This window comes from Hylobates moloch, unplaced genomic scaffold, assembly GCF_009828535.3.
Source record: "Hylobates moloch isolate HMO894 unplaced genomic scaffold, HMol_V3 SCAFFOLD_14, whole genome shotgun sequence".
Taxonomy (NCBI): Eukaryota; Metazoa; Chordata; class Mammalia; order Primates; family Hylobatidae; genus Hylobates; species Hylobates moloch.
In genome coordinates, this window is record NW_026652289.1 from 84,397,099 (window position 1) to 84,419,959 (window position 22,861).

At 43.5% G+C, this 22,861-nt stretch overlaps 1 protein-coding gene across 2 annotated transcripts in view; it reads right to left on the minus strand.

Annotated features, from left to right (window-relative positions):
- The window catches only part of FAN1 (FANCD2 and FANCI associated nuclease 1), a 38,090-nt gene that overhangs the window by 3,535 nt on the left and 11,694 nt on the right, over positions 1 to 22,861 (minus strand). The window contains exons 6-14 of one of the 2 annotated variants that reach the window (XM_032176305.2): positions 19,951 to 20,082; positions 17,586 to 17,694; positions 15,880 to 15,999; positions 12,958 to 13,122; positions 12,310 to 12,460; positions 9,597 to 9,700; positions 8,855 to 9,049; positions 8,111 to 8,239; positions 785 to 959 (exon numbers count right to left, since the gene is read on the minus strand). In XM_032176305.2, the coding sequence (XP_032032196.1) occupies positions 822 to 959; positions 8,111 to 8,239; positions 8,855 to 9,049; positions 9,597 to 9,700; positions 12,310 to 12,460; positions 12,958 to 13,122; positions 15,880 to 15,999; positions 17,586 to 17,694; positions 19,951 to 20,082 (1,243 nt within the window). In that variant the 3' untranslated portion in view covers positions 785 to 821. Of the gene's footprint in view, positions 1 to 784; positions 960 to 8,110; positions 8,240 to 8,854; positions 9,050 to 9,596; positions 11,641 to 12,309; positions 12,461 to 12,957; positions 13,123 to 15,879; positions 16,000 to 17,585; positions 17,695 to 19,950; positions 20,083 to 22,861 lie in introns of those variants that run through there. The other variant, XR_009209543.1, reaches the window with a different exon arrangement.

Here is a 22,861-nt window from a genome sequence, read left to right on the forward strand (position 1 = left end):
CTCGGCCTCCTAAGTAGCTGGGACTACAGGCGTGTGCCACCACGCCCAGCTAATTTTTTGTATTTTTAATAGAGATGGGTTTCACCATGTTGACCACGATGGGTTCGATCTCTTGACCTCATGATGCACCTGCCTTGCTCAGCCTCCCAAAGTGCTGGGATTACAGGCATGAGCCACCGTGCCTGGCCGCTACTTTTTTATAAAAAAAACCTAAAGGTTAATCATCACTTGTTTTTGAGTTTTCCAGCTTTTTGCACATCTAATCATAGATGCATCCAGCTCCAATAATGGTCAACAAGGTTTTTCTCTTTTAAAAAAGTTCATTACCAGCCAGGTACAGAGGCTCATGCCTGTAATCCCAGCACTTTGGGAGGCCAAGGCAAGTAGATCAGTTGAGGTCAGAAGTTCCAGACCAACCTGGCCAACCAACATGGTGAAACCCTGTCTCTACTAAAAATACAAAATTTAGCCAGGCGTGGTGGTGCACACCTGTAGTCCCAGCTACTGGGGAGCCTGAGGCAGGAGAATCACTTGAACCTAGCAGGCAGAGGTAGCAGTGAGCCGAGATCACACCACTGCACTGCAGCCTGGGTGACAGAGCGAGACTCCGTCTCAAAAAAAAAAAAAAAAGGTTATTACCCACTGTGTGGAATCAATGAGTGTATTCAAGCAAACACTGTTTTCTGATATGCAGACATTGTACAATGACAAGTCAAACTATCAGGTTTATAATGCACGATAACAAAATTAAATAAAACATGTTTTATACTCCTGAAAATCTTACATTAATGTATGACCAAATATCCCCAATTCCATAGCTTTTAGCTAAGGCTTTGGCTCTTAGCTCCGACTGCAACCACATGGCAGACTTCTACTTCAGCCCCCAGCTTCTGCAGTTCCGCCAGCCAGATCATCTGCTTATGTGAAAGACGATCATTGGGGCCTTTAACTTCCACCAGCTGGAAGAGAAATTTTTAAAAGTTATTAGTATCTTATTGAATGAAAAGCCATTCAGATAAGTTGTTGTAGTTGTCACTGACAACTATTTAAATGGCTCTTCTGCTCTCTCACTGTATTTGTAAGTATAACACAAATATACGGATGGTCCTTCACTTACAATGGTTCACCTTAGGATTTTTTGACTTGAAAATGGTGCAAAAGTGATACACATTCAGTAGAAACCATACTCTGAGTGTTGATCTTTTCCCAGTATGATACTCCATGCTGGGCAGCAGCAGTGAGCCACGGCTCCCAGTCAGCCACACGATCATGAGGGTAACCAGTACTCTACGGTGTGCAGTGAACTAGATGATTCTGCCCAACTGTAGGCTAATGCACACATTCTGAGCACATTTAAGGTAGGCTAAGCTAAGCTATGAGGTTTGGTGGGATAAATATGTTAAATGCATTTTCAACTTACAATATTTTCAGTTGATGTGTAGGATTTATCAGGGCATAAGTCCATCATAAGTTGAGGAGCGTCTGTATGTAGCTAAGAAATTTATTCAGAAATTTTTCTATTCTGTAGAAACTAGACAGTTCTTCACAGAGGATAAGTAAACTGATTCTTAGTATAGCAAATGAAAAATTGTTTTAAAGCATGCACTGGATTTTACTTCCCTGCTTAAAACCCTCCGATTACTCTGTTACATTTTCAATTAAATCTAACCTTCTTACCATGACCAGTCTCTTCCCTATCCCAAGGCCCTCACTTCCACTTGCTACTTGCTGTTTCCACTGCCTGGGACATTTCTCCCTGTTCCTGACTGCCTGACTTCTTACCTTTCAATGCTCAGCTTAAACTCATCTGGAGAGGTCACAGCTCTAAGTATATCCTCCCTATGCACTTCTTTCATGGCATTCATAAGATAAAAATATATACTACATGTCATCATGAAGGCAAGAATTGTGTGTTTTGTTCACTACACATCACTAGACTTGAAGACAGCAATAAAAACTATTCTAGGTAAAGTATAGAAAAAATTGTTTAAATACAGCATTCAGCAGCCTAACGGACATTTAATTAGAGTCCCCAAAGGAACGAGAAAAAAAAATAATTAAAGAAAAAATGGTCAAAAATTTTCCAAATTTGATGAAAACAATAAACCCAAAGATTCAAGAAAATCAATGAATCCCAGGCACACAAATGTAACAGTACCCTAGGAAATATAACTGTATAATCGGGATATGGTCAAAAGCAGCCAGAATTTTTAAAACCAGAGGAAAAAAAAGATTCTTTGATTGGAAACCATGCTAGTTAGAAGACAGTAGACTAATATTTTTAAAGTATTGAAAAATAACTGTCAACATAGAATTTGTTGACCAGAGAAATATCTTTCAAAAAGAAAGGTGAAATAAAGGCTAAGACGTAACAAAACCTAAATACAGTCATCCTTCAGTATCCATGGGGGACTGGTTCAAGGACCCCCTCTGTTACCAAAATCCATGGATGCTCGAGTCCCTGATACAAAATGGCATCACATTTGCATATTCTATGCACATCTTCTCATATACTTTAAATCATCTTTACTTATAATACCTAACACAATGTAAATGCTATGAAAATAGTTGTTATGCTGTATTTTTATTTGATTTATCGTTGTAGTTACTTTTTATTTTTTATTTTTTCCAAATATTTTCAGTCCATGGTTGCATCTACAGAAGCAGAAACCATGGATACAGAGGGCTAACTACTGTAATTCATTACTAGCAGAACTTCCAGACATGGAATTTTTTTTTTTTTTTTTTTTTTTTGAGACAAGTTCTCACTCTGTTGCCCAGGCTGGTATACAGTGGTATGATCTCAGCACACTGCAGCCTTGACCTCCCAGGCTCAAGCAGTTCTCTCACCTCAGCCTCCCAAGCAGCTGGGACTACAAGTGCACACCACCACACCCAGCTAATTTGTTTATCGTTTTGTACAGATGAGGTCTCACTGTGTTGCCCAAGCTGGTCTCCAACTCCTGAGCCCAAGCAATCTGCCCACCTCAGCCTCCCAAAGTGCTGGAATTAAAGGCATGAAAGGAAATTCTTCAAGCAGGAGAATGAGACCACACAGAAATCTGGATCTATACAAAAGAATAGCAAGCACTGGAAATGCTATCTACATGAGTAAATATAGACTCTTATTAATCAACTGTAGAAAGCAAAAATAGTATGTTATAGAACGTATAACACATAGAAGTAAAATATATGAAAACACCACAAAGGCTGGAAGGGAAGATATATATTATTGAAAGGTTCTTTTTACAGTAAACATTAAAGTGTGTATCACTTGAAGGTGGATAAGTTTAAGATATGTAATATACTAATGCAACCACTTAAACACAATGAACAGTTACAGCTAACAAGCCAGCAAAGCTATAAAATGCAATCTTTAAAAATAAGGCAGGGCCAGGCACTGTGGCTCATGCCTGCAATTCCAACACTAAGAGACCACAGCAGGTGAACTGCTTGAGCCCAGGGGTTTGAGATCAGCCTGGGCAACATGGTGGAACCCCATCTCTAAAAAATACAAAAACCACAAAAATTAGCCAGGCGTGGTGGCATGCACCTGTGGTTCCAGCTACTCAGGAAAAAGATAAGGAACAAAAAAGTTCTGAGACAAAGAGGAAATAAGTATCAGGATTTAAAGCTAAGGATATCAATAATCAAATTAAATGTAAATGTTCCAAACACCCCATTAAAAGACAGAGGTTAAGTTGCATTCAAAAGTAAGACCCAATTATAGATGCCTACAGGAAATCCACATTAAAAATAAGATAAAATAGGTCAAAAGTAAAAGAATGGAAAAATGTATCATGTTAACATTAAAAAAAAGAAGGCTGAAGTGGCTACATGTTAATAATATTGGACAAAGTTGATTTCAGAGCAAAGATTACCAGGAGTAAAGGGGGGTCACTGCATAATGATAAAAGGGTAGACTCATGAAGAGGACATGACAGTCCTAAAAGTTTATGTGTCTTATAACAGACCTTCAAAATACATGAAGCAAATATTGATAGAAACGCAAGAAGAAATATACAAATCGGCTGGGCACGGTATACTGTTAGCACTTTGGGAGGCCAACGTGGAGCCCAGGAGTTTGAGATCAGCCTGGGCAACATGGTGGAACCCCATCTCTACAAAAAATTAAAAAAATTAGTTGGGCATGATGGTGCATGCCTATAGTTCCGGCTACTCAACAGGCTGAGGCAGAAGAATTGCCTGAGCCTGGGAGATCAAGGCTGCAGTGATCCAGGATCGCACTGCCACTACGCTCCAGCCTAGGTGACAGTGAGACTCTGTCTAAAAAAAAAAAAAAAAAGAAATACCACAGTTATAATCAGAGATATCAATATTCTCTCAATAATTTATAGAAGAAGTAAATAAATCAGTAAGGACATAGACAACTTAACACTATCAACTTGACCTAATTGACATTTTAAAATACTGCCCACAACAAATGCTGAACACACATTCTTTTCAAGTACAAACAGAATATTCACCAGGGAAAACCATATTCTGGACCATAAAACAAGTCTCAACAAATTTAATGGGATTCAAATCATACAAAGTATGTCCTCTGAATACAATGGAGTTAAATTACAAATCAACAGCAGAAAGATACCTGAAAATCTCGCGAGTGTTTGGAAATGTAAATGACTCACTTCTAAATAAGCCAAGGATCAAAGAAGAGTCAAAAGGGAAATCAGAAAGTATTGTGAACTGAATGAAAATGAAAACAATTACTAAATTTGTGAGGTTCAGATAAAGCAGCACTGAGAACGAAATTTGGAGCACTACCTAACTCTATTAGAAAAGAAGTTCTCAAAGCAATCACCATAGCTTCCACTTTAAGAAACTAGGAAATAAAAAAACAAATGAAACCAAAAGCTGATTCTTTGAGAAAATCAGTATATTGATAAACCTCCTGCCAGACTCATCAGGGAAAAAAGAGAAAAGACACAAATTACCAGTATCAAGAATAAGAGCATGACAGAGATAAAGATTCTACAGATATTAAAATACAGTAAGAAACAAATACACGGCCGCGTACAGTGGCTCACACCTGTAATCCCAGCACTTTGGGAGGCCAAGGTGGGCAGATCACCTGAAGCCAGGAGTTCATGACCAGCCTGGCCAACATGGCAAAACCTCATCTCTACTAAAAAAAAAAAAAAAAAAAAAATTATCCAGGCATGGTGGTGCACAGCTGTAATCCCAGCTACTAAGGAGGCTGAGGCACGAGAATCACTTGAACCCAGGAGGTGGAAGTTGCAGTGAGCTAACTCACGCTACTGCACTCCAGTCTGGGCGACAGAGTGAGACTCCATCTCAAAAAAAAAAAAAAAAAAAAAGAAACAAATATAAACAACTTTAAGACAATACTTAAATGAAATGGACAAATTCCTTGAAAGACACAAACTACCAATGCGCAATCAAGAAGAAACAGATAATATGAATGGCCTTATGTTGTTTAAAAATAAATTTAATTTATAGCTTTAAATTTTCCTCCCCCCAAAATCTCCAGGCCCATACTGCTTCACTGGGGAGTTCTATCAAATGTTTAGGGAATAATACTAATTCTACACCAACTATTCCATCCCACTCTGATGCCAGTATGACTCTGAAACCAAAACCCAACAAAGAGATAATAAGAAAATTACAGCTCAGTATCCTTCATGAACATATATGCAAAAATTCTTAATATTTTACAAGATCAACTCCCAACATTATATAAAAAGGATAATACATCATGACCAAGTGAGGTGTATCGGAGAAATGCAAGGTAGGTTTAAGGTTCAAAAACCAGTGTAAATCACATGATTAATAAGTGTACTCAAGAGAAAAATCGCATAATAATGTCAATAGATTTTTTTAAGAAGTATTTGACAGAATCCCACATCAATGCCTGATAAAAACTCTCAGAAAACTTGGATGTAAAGGGAAGTTCCTTAATATAATAAAAGATATCTGCAAAACATCTGCATCTAACATGATACTCAATAATGGAAGACTTAAGTACTTTCCCCCAAGATTGGGAACAAGGCATGGACGTCCAGTCTCACCATTTACAGCCTATGCTTTCCTGGAGGTTCTAGCCAGTGCAGCAATCAGGCCAGAAAAAGAAAAGAAAGGAACTAAGACTGGAAAGGAAGAAGTAAAATTATCTTTTTTAGCAGACAGTCTGATTGTCAATGTAGAAAATCCAAGGAAATATACAAAAAAAGCTCCAAGAACTAATAAGTATGCATACCAAGTTTGCAGAATATAAGATCGATATACATAATCAACTGTATTTCTACACAGAGCAGCAAACAACTGGAAATTGAAACTTTTAAAAATGATACTGTTTAAATAGCATTAAAAATATGAAGTACTTAGGGATCAATCTGACAAAAGATATGCAAGACCTTACACTGAAAACCAAAAACATTGCAAAAAGAATAAGGAAAATCTCGGTAAATGGGGATATATACCATGTTTGCTGATCAAAATGATGCTGTTAAGATACCAGTTCCTCTCAGATTGGTCTACAGATTCAAAGGAATTCCAATTAAAATCTCAGCTGCTTTTTTTTTTTTTTTTGAGATGGCGTCTCGCTCTATCGCCCAGGCTGGAGTGCAGTGGCGCAATCTCGGCTCACTGCAACCTCCGCCTCCTGGGTTCAAGCGATTCTCCTGCCTCAGCCTCCCGAGTAGCTGGGACTACAGGCACGTGCCACCACACCCGGCTAATTTTTTGTATTTTTTAGTAGAGACGGGGTTTCACCATGTTAGCCAGGATGGTCTCAATCTCCTGACCTCATGATCCGCCCGCCTCCGTGTCCCGAAGTGCTGGGATTACAGGCGTGAGCCACTGCACCCGGCCTCAGCTGGCTTTTTTTTTTTCTTGGAAACTTAAAATTTGATGTTATAATTCAAATAAAAGAGCCAAAACAACTTTGAAAAACAAGTCATTAGAGGACTTACACTACCTGACTCCGAGATTTATCTAAAGCTACAATAATCAAGAAATACAGACAAACAGATCAATGGAACCAAAGAGTGTCCAGAAACAGACCCACATATATATGGGTTACTGATTTCTGACAAAGATACAGAGGGAATTCAGTGGAATTCATGGTCTTTTTGACACATGGAGCTGGAACAAGTGGATATCCACACACCACAAATGAATTCCAGTCCATGCCCCACACTGTATACAAATGGCGTCTCAAATGATCATAAAACTAAATGTAAAACCTAAAACTATAACACTTCTAGAAGAAAACAAAGGAGAAATCTTTGTGACCTTGGATTAGGCAAGTATTTCTGACATGTGACACCAAAAGCATGATCCACTAGAGAACAAATAAGTTGGATTTTGTCAAACTTTGAAACCTCTGCTCTTCAAAAGACACTATTAAGAAAATGAAAAGACAAGCCATAGACTGGGATGAAATGTCACTGATAAAGGACTTGTATCCAGGATATATAATTTTTTAATCTCAAAACTCAATAATGAGAAAACAAATCACCAGTGATGGGCAGCCGGGCTGGGCTAGTGGACAGCATTCAAGAAAGTGTTCACTCTCTGAGCTTTTTAAAAAAATTTTTGTGGGTACATAGTAGGTGTATATATTTATGAAGTACATGAGATGTTTTGATACAGGCATGCAATGTGAACTAAGCACATCAAGGGGAATGGGGTATCTGTCCCCTCAAGCATTTATCCTTTGAGTTACAAACCATTATACTCTGAAGTCATTTTAAAATGTACAATTATCGGTAAGCTTCTAAAATAGCTCCTGGTGTCCACACCCTGTGTGACCCCCTCCCTTTGAGTGTCAGCTGGACTAGAGACTCGTTCCTAACCACAGAATACAGCAGGAGTGATGGAACATCACTTCCACATCAAGTCATAAGAGATGGAGCTCTGTCTTGCTCACACCCTGGGGCTCCTCTCACCTGCCTGCTCTGATGAAGCCAGTCGCAGGAGAGAGGCCCACAGGAACCCAGGCCCTCGGCCCAAAAGCTCTCAAGGAATTCAATCTTGCCAACAGCCACTCAAGAAATGCCTATTTGTGGCCTCTGATTCTGTTGCTAATAAGGTTACCAACAGGACTTTCCATTCTGGCTCAACTGACCTTAAAGCGATGGCTCTGGGAGTTCCACACCACCAGGTCGGGGAGGCCCCCTCGACAGTGTCGAAAGTCAGCAGCCAGGCGCCTGCACACACCACTGAGCACAGGGCCCCCCAGGCAGGAGACAAGATCCTGAACACAAAACACGGGACAGTTAGCCACTTCCCTCGTGACACAGAACGGAAATAGGCTCCAGGGATCACGACACGGAGAAAAGCTCAGTGTGTATGTAATTCAGTGCACGTGGATCCCAGGCCCACCGTGCGCTGTTCTGCTGCTTTTACTGGAGCTGCAGAGCCATGGCTGGAATCCCACTGGCAAGTGGTGGGAGACTGGTCCTCCTTTGGTCAGCTTCCAGGCTTCTGCCAGTGTGGCCATGCTGGGGAGCGCTGAGGAAGAGGGATGTGGAGGATGCACTCAGGAACGCGACAGCACGGCCTCACAGAGGGCGGCAGTTGAAGGAACACAGAAGGTATCCTCCCTGCCTCAGCCACAGGGCAAGCAAAAGAAAGCTGTCAACTCAGGGGTGGCAAAGGCACAGCTGGGGCTTTTCTAACACCCTAGTATGTTTCCATCACTAACAGTAGCATTGGGGCCAGAGGGATAGGGTATTCTCATATATATATATATATGCACACACACATATATATATACACGTGTGTGTGTATTTTGATAAAGTTGCTGAAAAGACAGCACTGGGGTGGCGTTACTTTCTGAGCAAATCCTGCCATGCAGGTGAACCATTACCTGAGCTTGCTGAAGAGACGTGAAGCGATCCCAGCTGACAAGGGAAGCCACTCTGCCTTCCTGCTCCTGCCACGTGGCTGCCACCCAGGCCCGCAGGCTGTCTGCGGGGGCATCATGAATCAGCTGCAGCCTGGCCTCGAGGGCTGGGCGTCTGCTTGTGAAGAAGCTGTCTGTGCACAAGTCCAGGGGGAATGCCTGTGTCACAGGGAAAGCAAGCTGTCATACTGTGCCTGCAGAGAGCTGTGTTCACCAGAGGACTAGTCAGTACATACAAAACTTGGAAACCAGCCAACCGATACATTCTTTCTCTCAAAAGATAAGTAAAAGTTAATTGATATAACAGCAATTTATTAAACTTGTTTTTTAGAGTAATAATTTGCAAAAACAGCTTTTCGCTTAGCTGGGTGGACCTCTGAACAGGCAGATGTGCCCATGTCTGTGAGCTCCTTGGCACAGTGCCTGTGACACAGCAGGTGCTCAGGAGGGCTGATGCTGACGGTACTATATATGAAAGGTCTAAATGTAAGGTGGAGGCTACATTAAAGTTTAAAACTTCACATACTTACATCTTAAATTCTATTAATCAGATTTTTAAAATAAGTTATCACCCTTGACCTGTGGATGACCCAAAGGACCGTAACAGAGGTGGTTTCTGCTGGCTGTGGACACACGGTGCCCAGGTGGGCGTGAGCCACAGATGTGTGCAGAAGGACCTACTCGTGGGGCAGGGGCACTGGAGTACCTGACAGGCATTTCTGAAGACATCCGGAATCCCATCCATGAAGATGATGTCCCACAGGAGGAGGCCATACAGGGTGCTGAAGGTGGACCCTTCGCCATGAATCCCTAAGACAAGTTCACACACACACACACACACACAAAATCTGTTTTATCTGTTTCTTCCAAAACACCACCATAACCTACTGCACACTCAATTTCAAGAAAATAATAGAAATATTTTAGATTCAGAAGCAAATGCTGTTTTCGTGCCATTCCCAGTTTATTTTATACAGTATGTTGTTTATATACAGAGCCTTAAGGGCAAAAATCTTAGTAATCATAGAAAAATTCAAATGAACATTTCAAAGCCACAAAGCAGTGTTCTCCAACTTTAGTGAATAACCTAAGAAACATGTTTAAAAGAAAAATAGGCAGATACCATCCTCACACTCCCAAGGCTGGGACTTAGCAGGGCTGGGCTGGCACAGAATCCCCATGCAGGCCCTGATGCAGGAGGTCCTTGGGCCACCCCTGAAGAAATGCTTCCCTAAGAGGACCTCCTGGAGGCCGGCAGCAGCCACCTCCGTTCTTGGCCTCAGCAGGTGCTGCTCTGATGCACCTCATCCCCACTGTCCTAGCCCAGTGCTTCCAATAGTCAAGGTTTTTACAGAGACCTCTGGCCTTAAAGACCACCCACTTCAGTGCCCCTCCTCGCGTCACACAAATGTTTTACTGATTGGGAGATGACCTGAGAGACAGAAGTCAGGTGCTGAGGTCACAGAGTCAGAGGCAGGGTCTGGTGTGGGATGAGGGGGTCAGCCTTGGCACAACACACAGACCTGTGTCCCCGAGCAAGCCCCAGATCATCCAGCTGCCCTCCAAGTCCGTACTTCTCTGCACATCAGCACACCCAACAGGGGAGGAGGCCGCATGGATGCCTCTCCCCACAAGACCACTGGCCAGAGGAGGTGCTGACCACCAGACCCCCATCCTGACATGCCAGTACTGGCAGCAAAGCTCCTCTGGCTGGTCCCACCTGACATGTACAGGCCCCAACCCATCTGCACAGGACCACAGTGAGTGGGGTCAGGGGTGCTGTGAGAGCAGAGAGCAGGCAGCCACAGCCTGTCATGCCTGCCTGGGTCACCTCTGTCCTGCACTTCTGAGGCTGTGCTGCTCTCTGTCCTGTCTTCCTGTCAGTTCTAGCCCCTCATCCCTGCAGCCTATCTCAGGGATTCAAAAGGACAGCAGTTCACTCAGGACTCCTGGCTGTTGCCAAGTCTTCCCGGAGGACTTTTCTTCCTAGAACACTTCATGCTCTTTCCCAGCCAGGAGTGGAGCTAGGACCTGATTTCCAGTCAGCCTTCCGTCCTGGTGAATACACTGATGATCAGGCAGGAATATAAAGGCCAGATCATTTCTGAACTCCTTTTTTTTGTTTGTTTGTTTTGTTTTGAGACAGGGTCTCACTCTGTCACCCAGACTGGAGTGCAGTGGCACAGTCTTGGCTCACTGCAGCCTTGACCTCCTGGGGTCAAGAGATCCTCCCACCTCCGTCTTCAGAGTTCAAGTGATCCTCCTGCCTCAGCCTCCCCAAGTGCTGGGATTACAAGTGTAAGCTACCGTGCCTGGTTTGTTCCTTAACTCCTAAGTGGTCCATGCTGTGCGTTTGTGTTATAAGTGAAATCATTTTTGGTGCAGTCCTTCTGAGTAATTCAGAAATCACCTCCCAGAAGAGGTTGAGATTGCTCTGACACAAAATTCCCTGTGGCATAAAGCCTGGCAGCCAGAGTTCAACCCAGTTTCACGGCATCAATTTTAATCAGGGAAAAATAGTTTCTACTCTGGGAAAGGAATCATGTGTTTTTCAGGCTCATGGCTCAACTGAAAGCATTTCAGCGCTCCCACGTCTCAGCCTGCTTCCTCCTCCAGCGAGTGTCCAGTTTCCATGTCTCTTGGGGCCTTGAATGTGCATTCTATTCTTCTATTTCTAACCATTTCAGGCCTAGTGTCTCTCTCTGTCTTCACTGGCATTTGCACGTCTTCCCCAATAGCATCACCCTTCCCTGTAAGTAATAAAGATATTATGTAGATGAGTCTCAACACTCATCAGAAAGAACCTGGACTTTGTAAGCTCCTATCTTGTAGTTGTCTTTCTATAGTACTTGCTCATCTTCCGAACACTCAGGGAATACTGAAATCATGTCCTGATTTTCACACATTTGAAAATATCAGTGTTTTTAACACTGGTAACCCTACAGCCCGGGCACAGGAAGAGTCCTGCCAGACGCGAGGGCGGAAGGCTCAGTGGCTGTTCCCAAAAGCGACTAGCGTGGGCCGCAGGGCCCCTGAGAGGATATCCGGGGCCAGCTTCTAAAATCCCAGGGAAGGGGCAGGAGAGAACAGAAGGAAAACTGAATGGAACTGGGTGGGCCGTGGGGTTGAACACACTGTCCCCCTAACTTCTGTACAAAAGCTTGTGCAGTATCTTCCATAACAAGAAGTTTTTATAAAAGAAAAAAGATCAGAGCCAGGCCCTGTGGAACAACTACCCCTGACCTACTCCTTATCACTGATAAGGGGAAGAACGAGAAGAAGACATCCACCAGCCCACAGCATCTTCCACTGTGAGCAGAGGACAGAGAGAGGACAGCAGCCCACTGCTGACAGCCCATCCAGCGCTGCTGCTCGTCCACCTGGGGCTGGGTGCCATGAGAGAAAGCCTGCTTAGTTACCCTGGTCAAAGCCGCTGCGTCTGTAATGGGCCAGTGCCAGCTCCTCCACAGAGCACAGGACCGTGGTGGGGTCAGCGGCCTCCCCGGCCTCCATCACAAACACAGACTTGCACATCCCACGCTGTGGGCACAGCCTGCCCGTGATGGTCACCTGAAACAGTAGCAGAATAACATCTGTTAGCCTCAGGTCAGCAAAAGTCCCTGAAAACCTGCCTGTAGTGTCGTGAGGATTGACCTCCCTTACCACAAAGCCAGTCACTTAGCAGAGCACACAGCGTGGGGCTCACACACGCACACCTGCAGGGATGTGACAGCTCGCTGGTCCGGCCCTGGGAGAGCCTCAACCACCAGAACTGCTCTACAGGTCCCCAGCGAGTAAATGAAACTGGGGCAGATGCTGAGAGTCCCCATTCAGGAGATCTGTCACTCAATCCAGGGTGTGACCACACCAAGCAGCCCAGTCTCCTCCGGGAGGAGGGCGTTAGGGGGAGACTGGGAGCAATGGCCACACAGCCGTCCAAAACGAGTTTTAGATTATTCCAAGTCTAAAAGAAAACACACACTCAAAACAGCTCTTAGGATGCTTCTGGTCCAAAAAAACCAGGTACACACGCCTAAGTCCAAAGCACCCACAGGCTCTTTCCTTACGTGTTTCACATCTTGCACAGCCATTTCTGGGAGCTGCTGGAGGAGGTGCTTGAACTTTTTACAGCTTGGAGACTCTCGCAGGCGCATGGCTCGCTGATACAGTGAAAGGCGGTGTCCTGTTCTGACTTCCGGATCCGCCAGCCCCTCTGTGATGCACTTGATAGTCTGGCAGAGAGTATGGTCACACATCAGGCTCCTAAAACACCCCATGGCAGCTTCCATGCATTTAGTTTGACAGAAAAGCCCACTGTTTATTATTGAATTTTGCTGATTAGCAAATGAGCAAACAGCACTTCTAGAGATTTAGGCTGTTTCCTTAGATCTTATTCTGAGGCTTTCAATGCATCCGGCAACCAGAGCCTTCACAGTCAACGTGCTGGAGCATGACTGGGCTGTAATCCAGGTGGAGAGCAGATCCCAGCAGCTGCCCCTCACAAAGGCTGTGAACTTCAGGGATGCCTGACTTTACAGGAAAACTTGGCTCAGTGGTTCTCAGGACATCACCTAGGCAGCTTTGTAGGAGAACATGTGTCCCACCCCGGATCCACACAATGAGAACCTCCAGAGCAGGAGCCCAGGTGTGGGGCCACATCAAAGCTGCAGGTGAATCTCATATGCAGTCAGGAACCATGGAGCTGCTTCAGATTCCTTATTTACAGGGACAGAAGCCAAAGGTTTGGAGGAGTTACAAGTATTTCCCAAGGCGATTCAGAGTCAGACAAATAAACACAGAAAGCCACAAGGAGATACCACTTCACACTAGGATGGCTATAATCAGAAACATGGAAAATAAGCGTTGACAAGGAGGTAGAGAACCCAGAACCCTCCCTCATTGCTGGTGGGAATGTGACACTGGTGTAAACACTGTGAAAAACAGTTCAGCCACTCCTCAAAAAGCTCAACACAGAATCACCACAGGACCCAGCAGTTCCACTCTCAGGTATTCCCAAAAGAATTGAAACCAGGGACTGAAACAGAGGTTCATGCAGCGTTCTTCAAAATGGCCGAAAAGGTGGAAGGAACCCAATGTCCCTCAGCCGATGAGTGGCTAGGAAAATGTGGTATCAGATGCTACAGTGGAAGTGTGTTCAGCCTGGAGAGGGAACGGAGTCCTGACACGTGCCACGCTGTGGGTGAAGCTCAGAAACATGATGCTGAGCAAAATACGCCAGACATAAAACCACAAATATCGTAGGATTCCACTTCAATGAAATGAATGAAATGAACAGGCACATTTACAGACACAAAAAGTACATGAGACGTCATCGCCAGGACTGGGGGAAGGGAAAGTGGGGCGTAGTTGCCTAACAGCTGCAGTGTTTCTGTTTGGAGTGGTAAGTGGAGAGGCAATGGTCACACAACATTATGAGTACCATGAATGCCACTGAACTGTACACCTAAAAATGGCTAAAATGCCATATTTTAGGGATGTTAAATTTATTTTACCACAATAGAAACATAAAAAGTGAAAGAAAAAATAAAAACCAAGAAATTGAAAATCAGTGAAGCCTCAGGCCATCCGGAGTTGAGTAGCTGAAAGGAATGAAGATGGGAGAACGAGACTCTGAAGGGCACCCTGTTCGCTGGCAGAAGACGGTGCCTGGCAGCGGCAGCCTGGCCTCGGAGAGGGAGGGCCCAGCTGGCTCCACCTCTGCCCTGGCCAGGCCTGGGCTGGCTGCAGGGCACTTTGCAGGAATAAGCACTCAGCTAGGAGATCCCTTCCCTGGAGACTGAGGTAAAGATGAAAGAACACTAATGAAATAACAAGAGCTATGGCCGGTAAGACCTCTGGAAACAGGTTAGGAGGAACTAGGCTTAGCTCAAATCTCAAAAATAAGCTCAGTGGCTTGTCTACCCCCTAGCAGAACTGTGAACGGAGGGAAAATCTGTACTCTCTTGAACTTTTATTTCATTGAAAGAAAGGTGACAGAAACACAAGCTTTCCCCTTCTGTATTTGGTTCTGGGTTACCAGATGCTTTCTCTTGCTATTTCAGCCTCAGTAAACACCAAGTGGTAAGGAAGCCCCACGCCCTCCTCCACGAGAGGAAATAGCTTTACTGGCTCTTTCCCTGATCGTTTAGGTAACGAGGCACTTTTTCAGTTTACAGCAATAAAAACAAGATGTCATATTTCCTATCCAGTGGTCATTTTTTTCCACCCCTACATCACCCTGATTCACTTAATGGGCCACTGAAAAAATCAAAAGCTCCCAGAGGCACAGTCCCCTCCATTCAACTCAAATGCAAGGCTGGAATAGACACAGGGAGGGGCCTGCTGGCGGCCACACAAAGAACCACTGTTGCTGCCTAGCTCAGAGGCGCAGGCTCTGTGCCTCACCCTGCCTGGCTGCGGTGGCCACAGAATCCCTGTGCTTCCAAGTGCCCCAAGATCGCCACCACAGGGAGCACTGGTGCCTGCTCAAGGTCAAACAACGCTTCCCAATGGCAGAGCAAAACACCTCACAGAAGTACAAAGAGTCACGCATAAAGGACCTGCAATAAGACAGGGAAAGGAACGCTTTCTCGCCAATCTTTCTACCTAGAGACCCTGTGCCACAAATGAACGAAGTCACCATTTCCAAAACAAACACCTTCCTTGAAGGCATCTGCTGACGGCTGAGTCGTCTGACTCTCCCTCTCCCTTAATTCCTAGATCAATTCCTAAATCCCAGCACAGAGTCCACAGCCAGCCCATCTCGCCAATCAGCAAAGAGAAGACAAAAGCTTCCAGTCTCTATGCTCATGCTGTGCTGACATCCCTGGTATTCTTTTGGGGTTGGAAGAACACAGACAAAAGAAGAATGTTAACAAAAGAAATACATGTCCTAATTACATGTAGATTTTAAGGCATTAAGTTTGCCATATTTTAAAAGTTGATTCTAAAATGAAAAGGCGTTTCAGATATGTTTTGTTACTGAGTACCGGTTCCAGGCGCTTCAAGTGCTGGTGTAAATTAAGGGCCAGTCGATCCCACCATCGGCCTCTGCTGTCAGGACAATAAATTCTCTGAGACAAAAGGCTTTCAAGTTCTCTGACGGCTTCCTATTGCAACAATAACAAAGAAAGCTCATTAGATTCACAAAAAAATCCAGCTGTAATGATATTCACAAGCCCATAGGATTGGCAAAGCCTATTTATAATGCATATCTTTCCATTCCACAATGAGGCCAAGGACCCCGAACTGACAGGACAGGGACTTTGAGGTGCCTTCTGGAGTGGGCGTGAGTTCCCTAAGGCATCCTCACTTTTCACCTGGTCCCTGCCGGCTCACACTGGGGTACAAACATCTGTGAGTGCTGCAGAATGTTCTCTGCAAACCAGTCAACCAGTGCAGAGTCGCACAGGGTCAAGTTCCAGGCAGCTGAGCACTGGTCACAGTTGGCAAACCCACATACTTCTGGGAACACAGCAGGTCACAGGACCAACTGCAAGAGGGATTTGGGGTGGGCAGGAAAGTAATGAGGGGTGTCCTCATACAAACACCCCACCTCAACAGGAACACTCTCTGGTCTAGATTATGTACAGACTGTTCGGTCATTCTGTTTGTTAATCTTCTGTGGCTCATGGATGTCTTTGTAATATGGAATGATTTACCCCAGAAAAATGCATATACCCCTATACACATGCAAGTTTGAGATTCACAGATTTCCCCAAAGCCCACCCATCACTCCCCTGGGATTCACAGACCCCAGGCCAAGAACCCAGCTTAGCACATCCTCTTTGTAAGATCTCATTTTCTTTTCTTCTTGTTTTGTATATCTATATTTTTGACCATGCCTGGTCTGGAGATAACATTTTCAATATAGAAATATCAAATACAACAAAAGTGAAATCTAGCAATTTCACAAAGTTTAGGATATGACAAATTTCTGATTTGTGATTATAAATTATCTCCAGACAATCTATGACAGCTGACAGGGAAGCATAAGGAAACGTGAGATTTCCCCCTCAGAGATTTCTGGGGACCTCCCAAGTCTCACAAGGAGTTCTGAAAGAGACTCAGGCTCAGGCTGCAGACCTGTGGGGCACCCTCCAGGATGGTGGCTGCCACCCCTAGGCCATCCTGGGACACAGATTCATCAACACACAAGCAAACAGAACAGCTGTCCATCTTCACCTATCTTCTCTCTACTAATCCAAGAGACAGCGGGCTGCCTATATTAAATATGCCCTCGTTGGCCAGGCACAGTGGCTCACACCTGTAATCCCAACACTTTAGGCCTCCACTGTCAAAGCATCAGAGGTCAAGGTGGGCAAATCACTTGAGCCCAGGAGTTCAAGACCAGCCTGAGCAACATGGTGAAATCTCACCTCTACTAAAAATACAAAAATTAGCTAGGCATGGTGGTACACGCCTGTAGTCCCAGCTACTCAGGAGGCTGAGGCGAGAGGATGACTTGAGCCTGGGAGGCAGAGGCTGCAGTGAGCCGAACCGTGACACTGCATCCCAGCCTAGGTGACAGAGTGGGACCCTGTCTCAAGAAGACAAAACAAAACAAATATGCCTCCATTATATTACTGTGTGCTAACCAAATAAGTAGGAAATGCTGAGAGCCCGACAGCTGTCCCTTCACATGTTAAATGCCGTCACATCAGTAATGGTGGGGGGCAGGGATCTGTGCTCTAACCTCATACATGTGAAGTCTCTGCAGTATTTCCACAAACCGAGACAAAATCCTTGTATAAATCCACCCAACAGTGAAACACCGCAGAAAGAGTGGTAAATCTTCGTGGCATCTAAAATGAAGACATATACCAGTAGTTTAATAATTTGGTTAATTTATTATAAGACAATAATAAGAAGTGACAAAGCAGACTGAATTCCTACCTTTTAAAAAGATATATTCTAAATACTTTCAGTTGTGTACAATTTTCTACACCACAAACCTACATTCTCACAGCCAGCTGCCACGGCCTAGGTCACTCAGACAGTGGAGTAAGATGAGAACTCGTCATTCTAAACCAAGGTCAGCAAACTCCGGCCCACAGCCAAACCCAGGGCCTGCCACCTGATTTTCTATGTCCTGCAAACTAAGAATGGTTTTTACGTTTTTAAATTGTTAAAATAAATCCAAGAGAATAATACACTTTGGTATGCGAAAATTATTATGAAACTGAAATTTCAATGTCCACAAATGAAGTTACCTGGAACACAGCCAGGCTCATTCATTTGCATATGTACTTCTTGTGGCTGCTTTTGCACTACAACAGCAGAGTAAAGTTGGTGCCAGAGACCACATCGCCTGCAAAGCCTAAAATATTCACTACGTGACCTTTTACAGAAGTTTACCAACCTCTGTTTATAGTAATCTAACTTCCTGTGATTTTTAAGTCAATATCATTTCTTTATAAATACACAGTTGACCCCTGGACAACATGGGTTTAAACTGCACATGTCCACTTATACGTGGATTTTCTTCTGCTTCTGCCACCCCTGAGACAGCAAGACCAAGCCCTCCTCTTTGTCCTCATCCTCAGCCTATTCATTGTAAAGACAACAAGGATGAAGACCTTCATGATGATCCACTTCCACTTAATGAACAGTAAATATGTTTTCTCTTTCTTATGATTTTTCTTTTTTTTTTTTTTTTTTCCCGAGACGGAGTCTCGCTCTGTCACCCAGGCTGGAGTACAGTGGTGCGATCTCAGCTCATTACAACCTCTGTCTCCCAAGTTCATGTGATTCTCCTGCCTCAGCCTTCCGAGGCTGGGATTACAGACACTCGCCACAACACCCAGCTAATTTTTGTATTTTTAGTAGAGATGAGGTTTCACCATGTTGGCCAGGCTGGTCTCGAACTCCTGACCTCAAGTGATCCACTCACCTCTGCCTCCCAAAGTGCTGGGATTACAGGCATGAGCAACCACGCCCAGCTCCTTATGATTTTTTTTTTTTTTTTTTTGAGACGGAGTTTTGCTGGTTGCCCAGGCTGGAGTGCAATAGCATGATCTCAGCTCACCACAACCTCCGCCTCCTGGGTTCAAGTGATTCTCCTGCCTCAGCCTCCCGAGTAGCTGGGATTACAGGCAGGCACCACCAGGCCTGGCTAATTTTGTATTTTTAGTAGAGATGAGGTTTCTCCACGTTGGTCAGGCTGGTCTCGGACTCCCAACCTCACGTGATCTGCCAGCCTCGGCCTCCCAAAGTGCCGGGATTACAGGCATGAGCCACCGTGCCAGCCCCCTTATGATTTTCTTAATAACATATTCTTTTCCCTAGCTTACTTTATTGTAAGAATACAGCATATAATACATATAACATATCCAATGTGTGTTAATTGACTGTGTAATCGGTAGGGCTTCCAGTCAACAGTAAGCTATTAATTAAGTAGTTGGGAAGTCAGATGTTACACACAGATTCTTGACTGTGTGAGGGGTTGGTACCCTAACCCCTGCATCATTCAAGGGTCAACTGTATATCCTAAATGATTTTTTCAAAGTGGCATCTGAAAATACTAATTTTTCTCATCACTATGTAACAACAAAGGAAAAAATGTCTTAACAAATATTGAAGATGTTTACCATTTTCAAACAAAATAAAAGATCATGTTCTGTGTACCTGGAACTCTGAAAGTTCGCTTGAGCTGTCTTTTGCAGAGTTTTTAACACCTACTTGAATTCCCTTCAGAAGAACACAACTACCATGCTTCCCACATCCGTCCTGCTGCTGGCTTCCCTCACGTTTCAGTTCAGCTCACCAGTACTCAGGGAGGCCAACACTCCTACAGATGGCATGCAACAAGCCAAGTATGGGGTTGGCATGTGTGTTGCCCAGGGATCTGAGTTATATCAAATTCACTTTAAACCTTCAGATATTTCCTTCTATTTCACACAGCACTTTCAGTCTAGGCAAAGCAGGTACAAAATTCAATTCCACAGCTGGTTTAACCACAGAGAAAAAGGAGTATATTCTTCATGAAGAAAACTACTGTAAGTGTTTGGAACAACTTGGTCAATGTATAAATTTTGGCAGACACCTAGAAAGACTCTCACCTCAGAGAAGGGTGGTTTTTCAGTCTGTTCCAATCCCTTTTTGCACACTGAGCGAGCTCCTTAGCTTCTTCCCAGTTCCCGTTGGCCATTGCGGAAGAAATGTCACTCAGCATGTGCGTGGCTGCTGCATATCTGGAGGAAAATGCCATCCAAGTTCCAAATAAGAATGAGCATTCCTATAGAATGACCCCATCCTAGCCACTAGATCTCACTCTGAAAGGTAAAAGTGTGTTTTTTAAAATATGAGGGCCACTTAAATTTTATTCTAGTAATAATTTATCTTAACTACATCACTGGAGTGGCCCAGAACTGATACAGAAAGCCGAATTAGAAAGATAACAATATTTATGCTGTATTATTACGTAACATGTTTCATTCTATAAATGTGATATGGATCAGCTCATCGTTCCTGATTTTGGCACTCATCCATTCATTCATCCATTCACTCATTCAACAATATGACAGCAAACATGTAAGCGACGTCAGAATTATAGTCAGATGTAGATCTGATAATCATTTACAATCAGAGCTAGCCAGAGGGATGCTGCCCAAGCTAAGAAGATTACCTGGAATATTTCAAAATAACTAAGGGATGCTCTTTGGGAGATGGCAATGCTGAAATGTTACAACACAACTTAGCTTAAGAAAGACAATTTTTCATCGCTCCTTAGGTACCAAAAAACAAAGACATTTGACCAACAAATTCTGTTAACACTTTGAGTACATGTTCATTGTATTTTGGTCTCACATCTAAAAGAAAAGCATAAAGTACATAATATCATTATGTACAAACACTGTAAAGTACAAATAAAGAAATTGCCTCCAAATGTAAAAGTTTGCTCACAAATTCTTAGATCTAATTCTTTTATAATATGCTGCTCATTCAGTTCCATGGCTTCAAACATTGTCCATATGCCAGTGATTCTCAAAATGCTGACTTTTTCCAGGCCGGACCCATTCCCTGAGCTCCTGACTGCAAGTCCAATGCCACACACGACAGCTTCAACCAAATGGCTGAAGAGCACCCCACACACTGATGCCTCCAGCATCAACACCTCTCCCAATCCCCCTCACTGGATGGCACCCCATCCAAGGCAAAACACCAGAGCCATCCTTGATCCACTCCTCGCCTTCTTGCCCACATCAGAATCAAGTCTTGTCTTTCTGCTTCCAAACTGCCTCACACACATTCACTTCTCTCCACTGCCACTACCACCAACCCAGTCCTGGCCACCCCCACATCTTAGCCACGGGTCTCCTGAGTTCCTCCAACTCAGCAAGCTCTTTCCTGCCTCAAGGCCTGTGCACATGCTATCTCGCGGCAGGGATGCAGGCACCCAGACCCTGACACGGCTACCTCATTCTCATCCTCAAGTCCCACTTCAAATGTCACCTCTCCTGGGCCACTCTGTCTATAAAGAACTGCTTTAGCCTGCCCCTCAATTATCACAGCACTTCTCACACACTTTAAATATTGGTTAATTTCTATCTCCCCAGGAAATATAGCCCCATGATGGCTGAGGCCCTCTCTTGTTCACTGCTACAACGTACCCTAACCAAGTCACATAAAAGGTACTCAACACTCATTTATACTGAATGAATGAGAAAAATTTTAAAAGGATAAATTATCTCAAGTACAGAGGTAGACAACAAGGGTTTCCTGGCCAGGTATCACATTACCAGATATTGAATACTACTACCTTTCCAGAAGTCAATTAAATCCAGTTTCATTTACATCTTACTTAAGGCCCTCTGCTTAACCAAGGGAGTTTTCATTATTTTTAATATTTACAGCACACCTACTTTCTAGAAAGAATATGAGATGCCTTTTGAACTTGTCAACCATGGTTTTGTCACAGAACTTGGGTATAACAGTAATAATGACAATTAAAATAATAATGAACATGTAGTAGGCATTCCCCATAGCCCAGGCTTTAAGCACTTCCCATGCACCCCACACGTCTGTAAGAATATACTGTTATTCTCCCCATTTGACAGATGCGGAAACTGAGGCACGGGGTGGGTTCACAGTTCATTGGTATAGAAACTGGAACTTGGTTTCAGAGTATACATTCTCACAAGCCAGAAAATCATAAAGCCGGTAAAAACAAAAAAGGTAAAAAGGACATGAGACAACTGAAAACAGGGTAAGAATAAATAGTCTTATTAGAGATTTCAACTAAAAAAGTTATTCCAATTGAACACAAATAAGATACTGAGCTTCCTGTCAGCTAAGGTAAAATGGGCCAAAATCAGATTATACTGACACTGCTGTGATTCAAAAATTTCAGTAACTTACTTCTTGAAGCACCTGGCTTTCCTAGAAACACTTAAAGGACTTTCCTAAAAGCAAATATCAGAATCAATTTTGGTTAAATTTGAGTCAGAAATCCAAATCAAGAATCAAAAGTGACATTTTAGGAAATCCAAATTAATTTTTCTTATCAAAGATTTTTTTTTTTTTTAAGGAAATCCAAATTTTTTTTCTGTAAGACCTACACTATTCTTTCTTATCAAAACCTGCTTTTTAATACTGTAATCCCATTATTTGTTTGGCATCTATTATTATTTTTAATTAACATAAAGTTGCACATATTTATGTGGCACAGTGTGATATTTCAATGCATGTATACAATGTATAATGATCAAATTAGGGTAATTAGCATATCCAACACCTCAAACTTTTTTGAAAATGTTTTAGAGACGAGGTCTCATTATGTTGCCCAGGCTAGTCCCGAATTTCTGGACTCAAGTGACCCTCCTGCCCCAGCCTCCCGAGTAGCTAGAAATATAGGCATGTGTTGCCATACCAGGCATCACCTCAAACATTTATCATTTCTTTGTGTTGGGAATATTCCAAATCCATTCTTCTATTTAAAAATATATAATAAACTGTTGTTAATTATAGTCA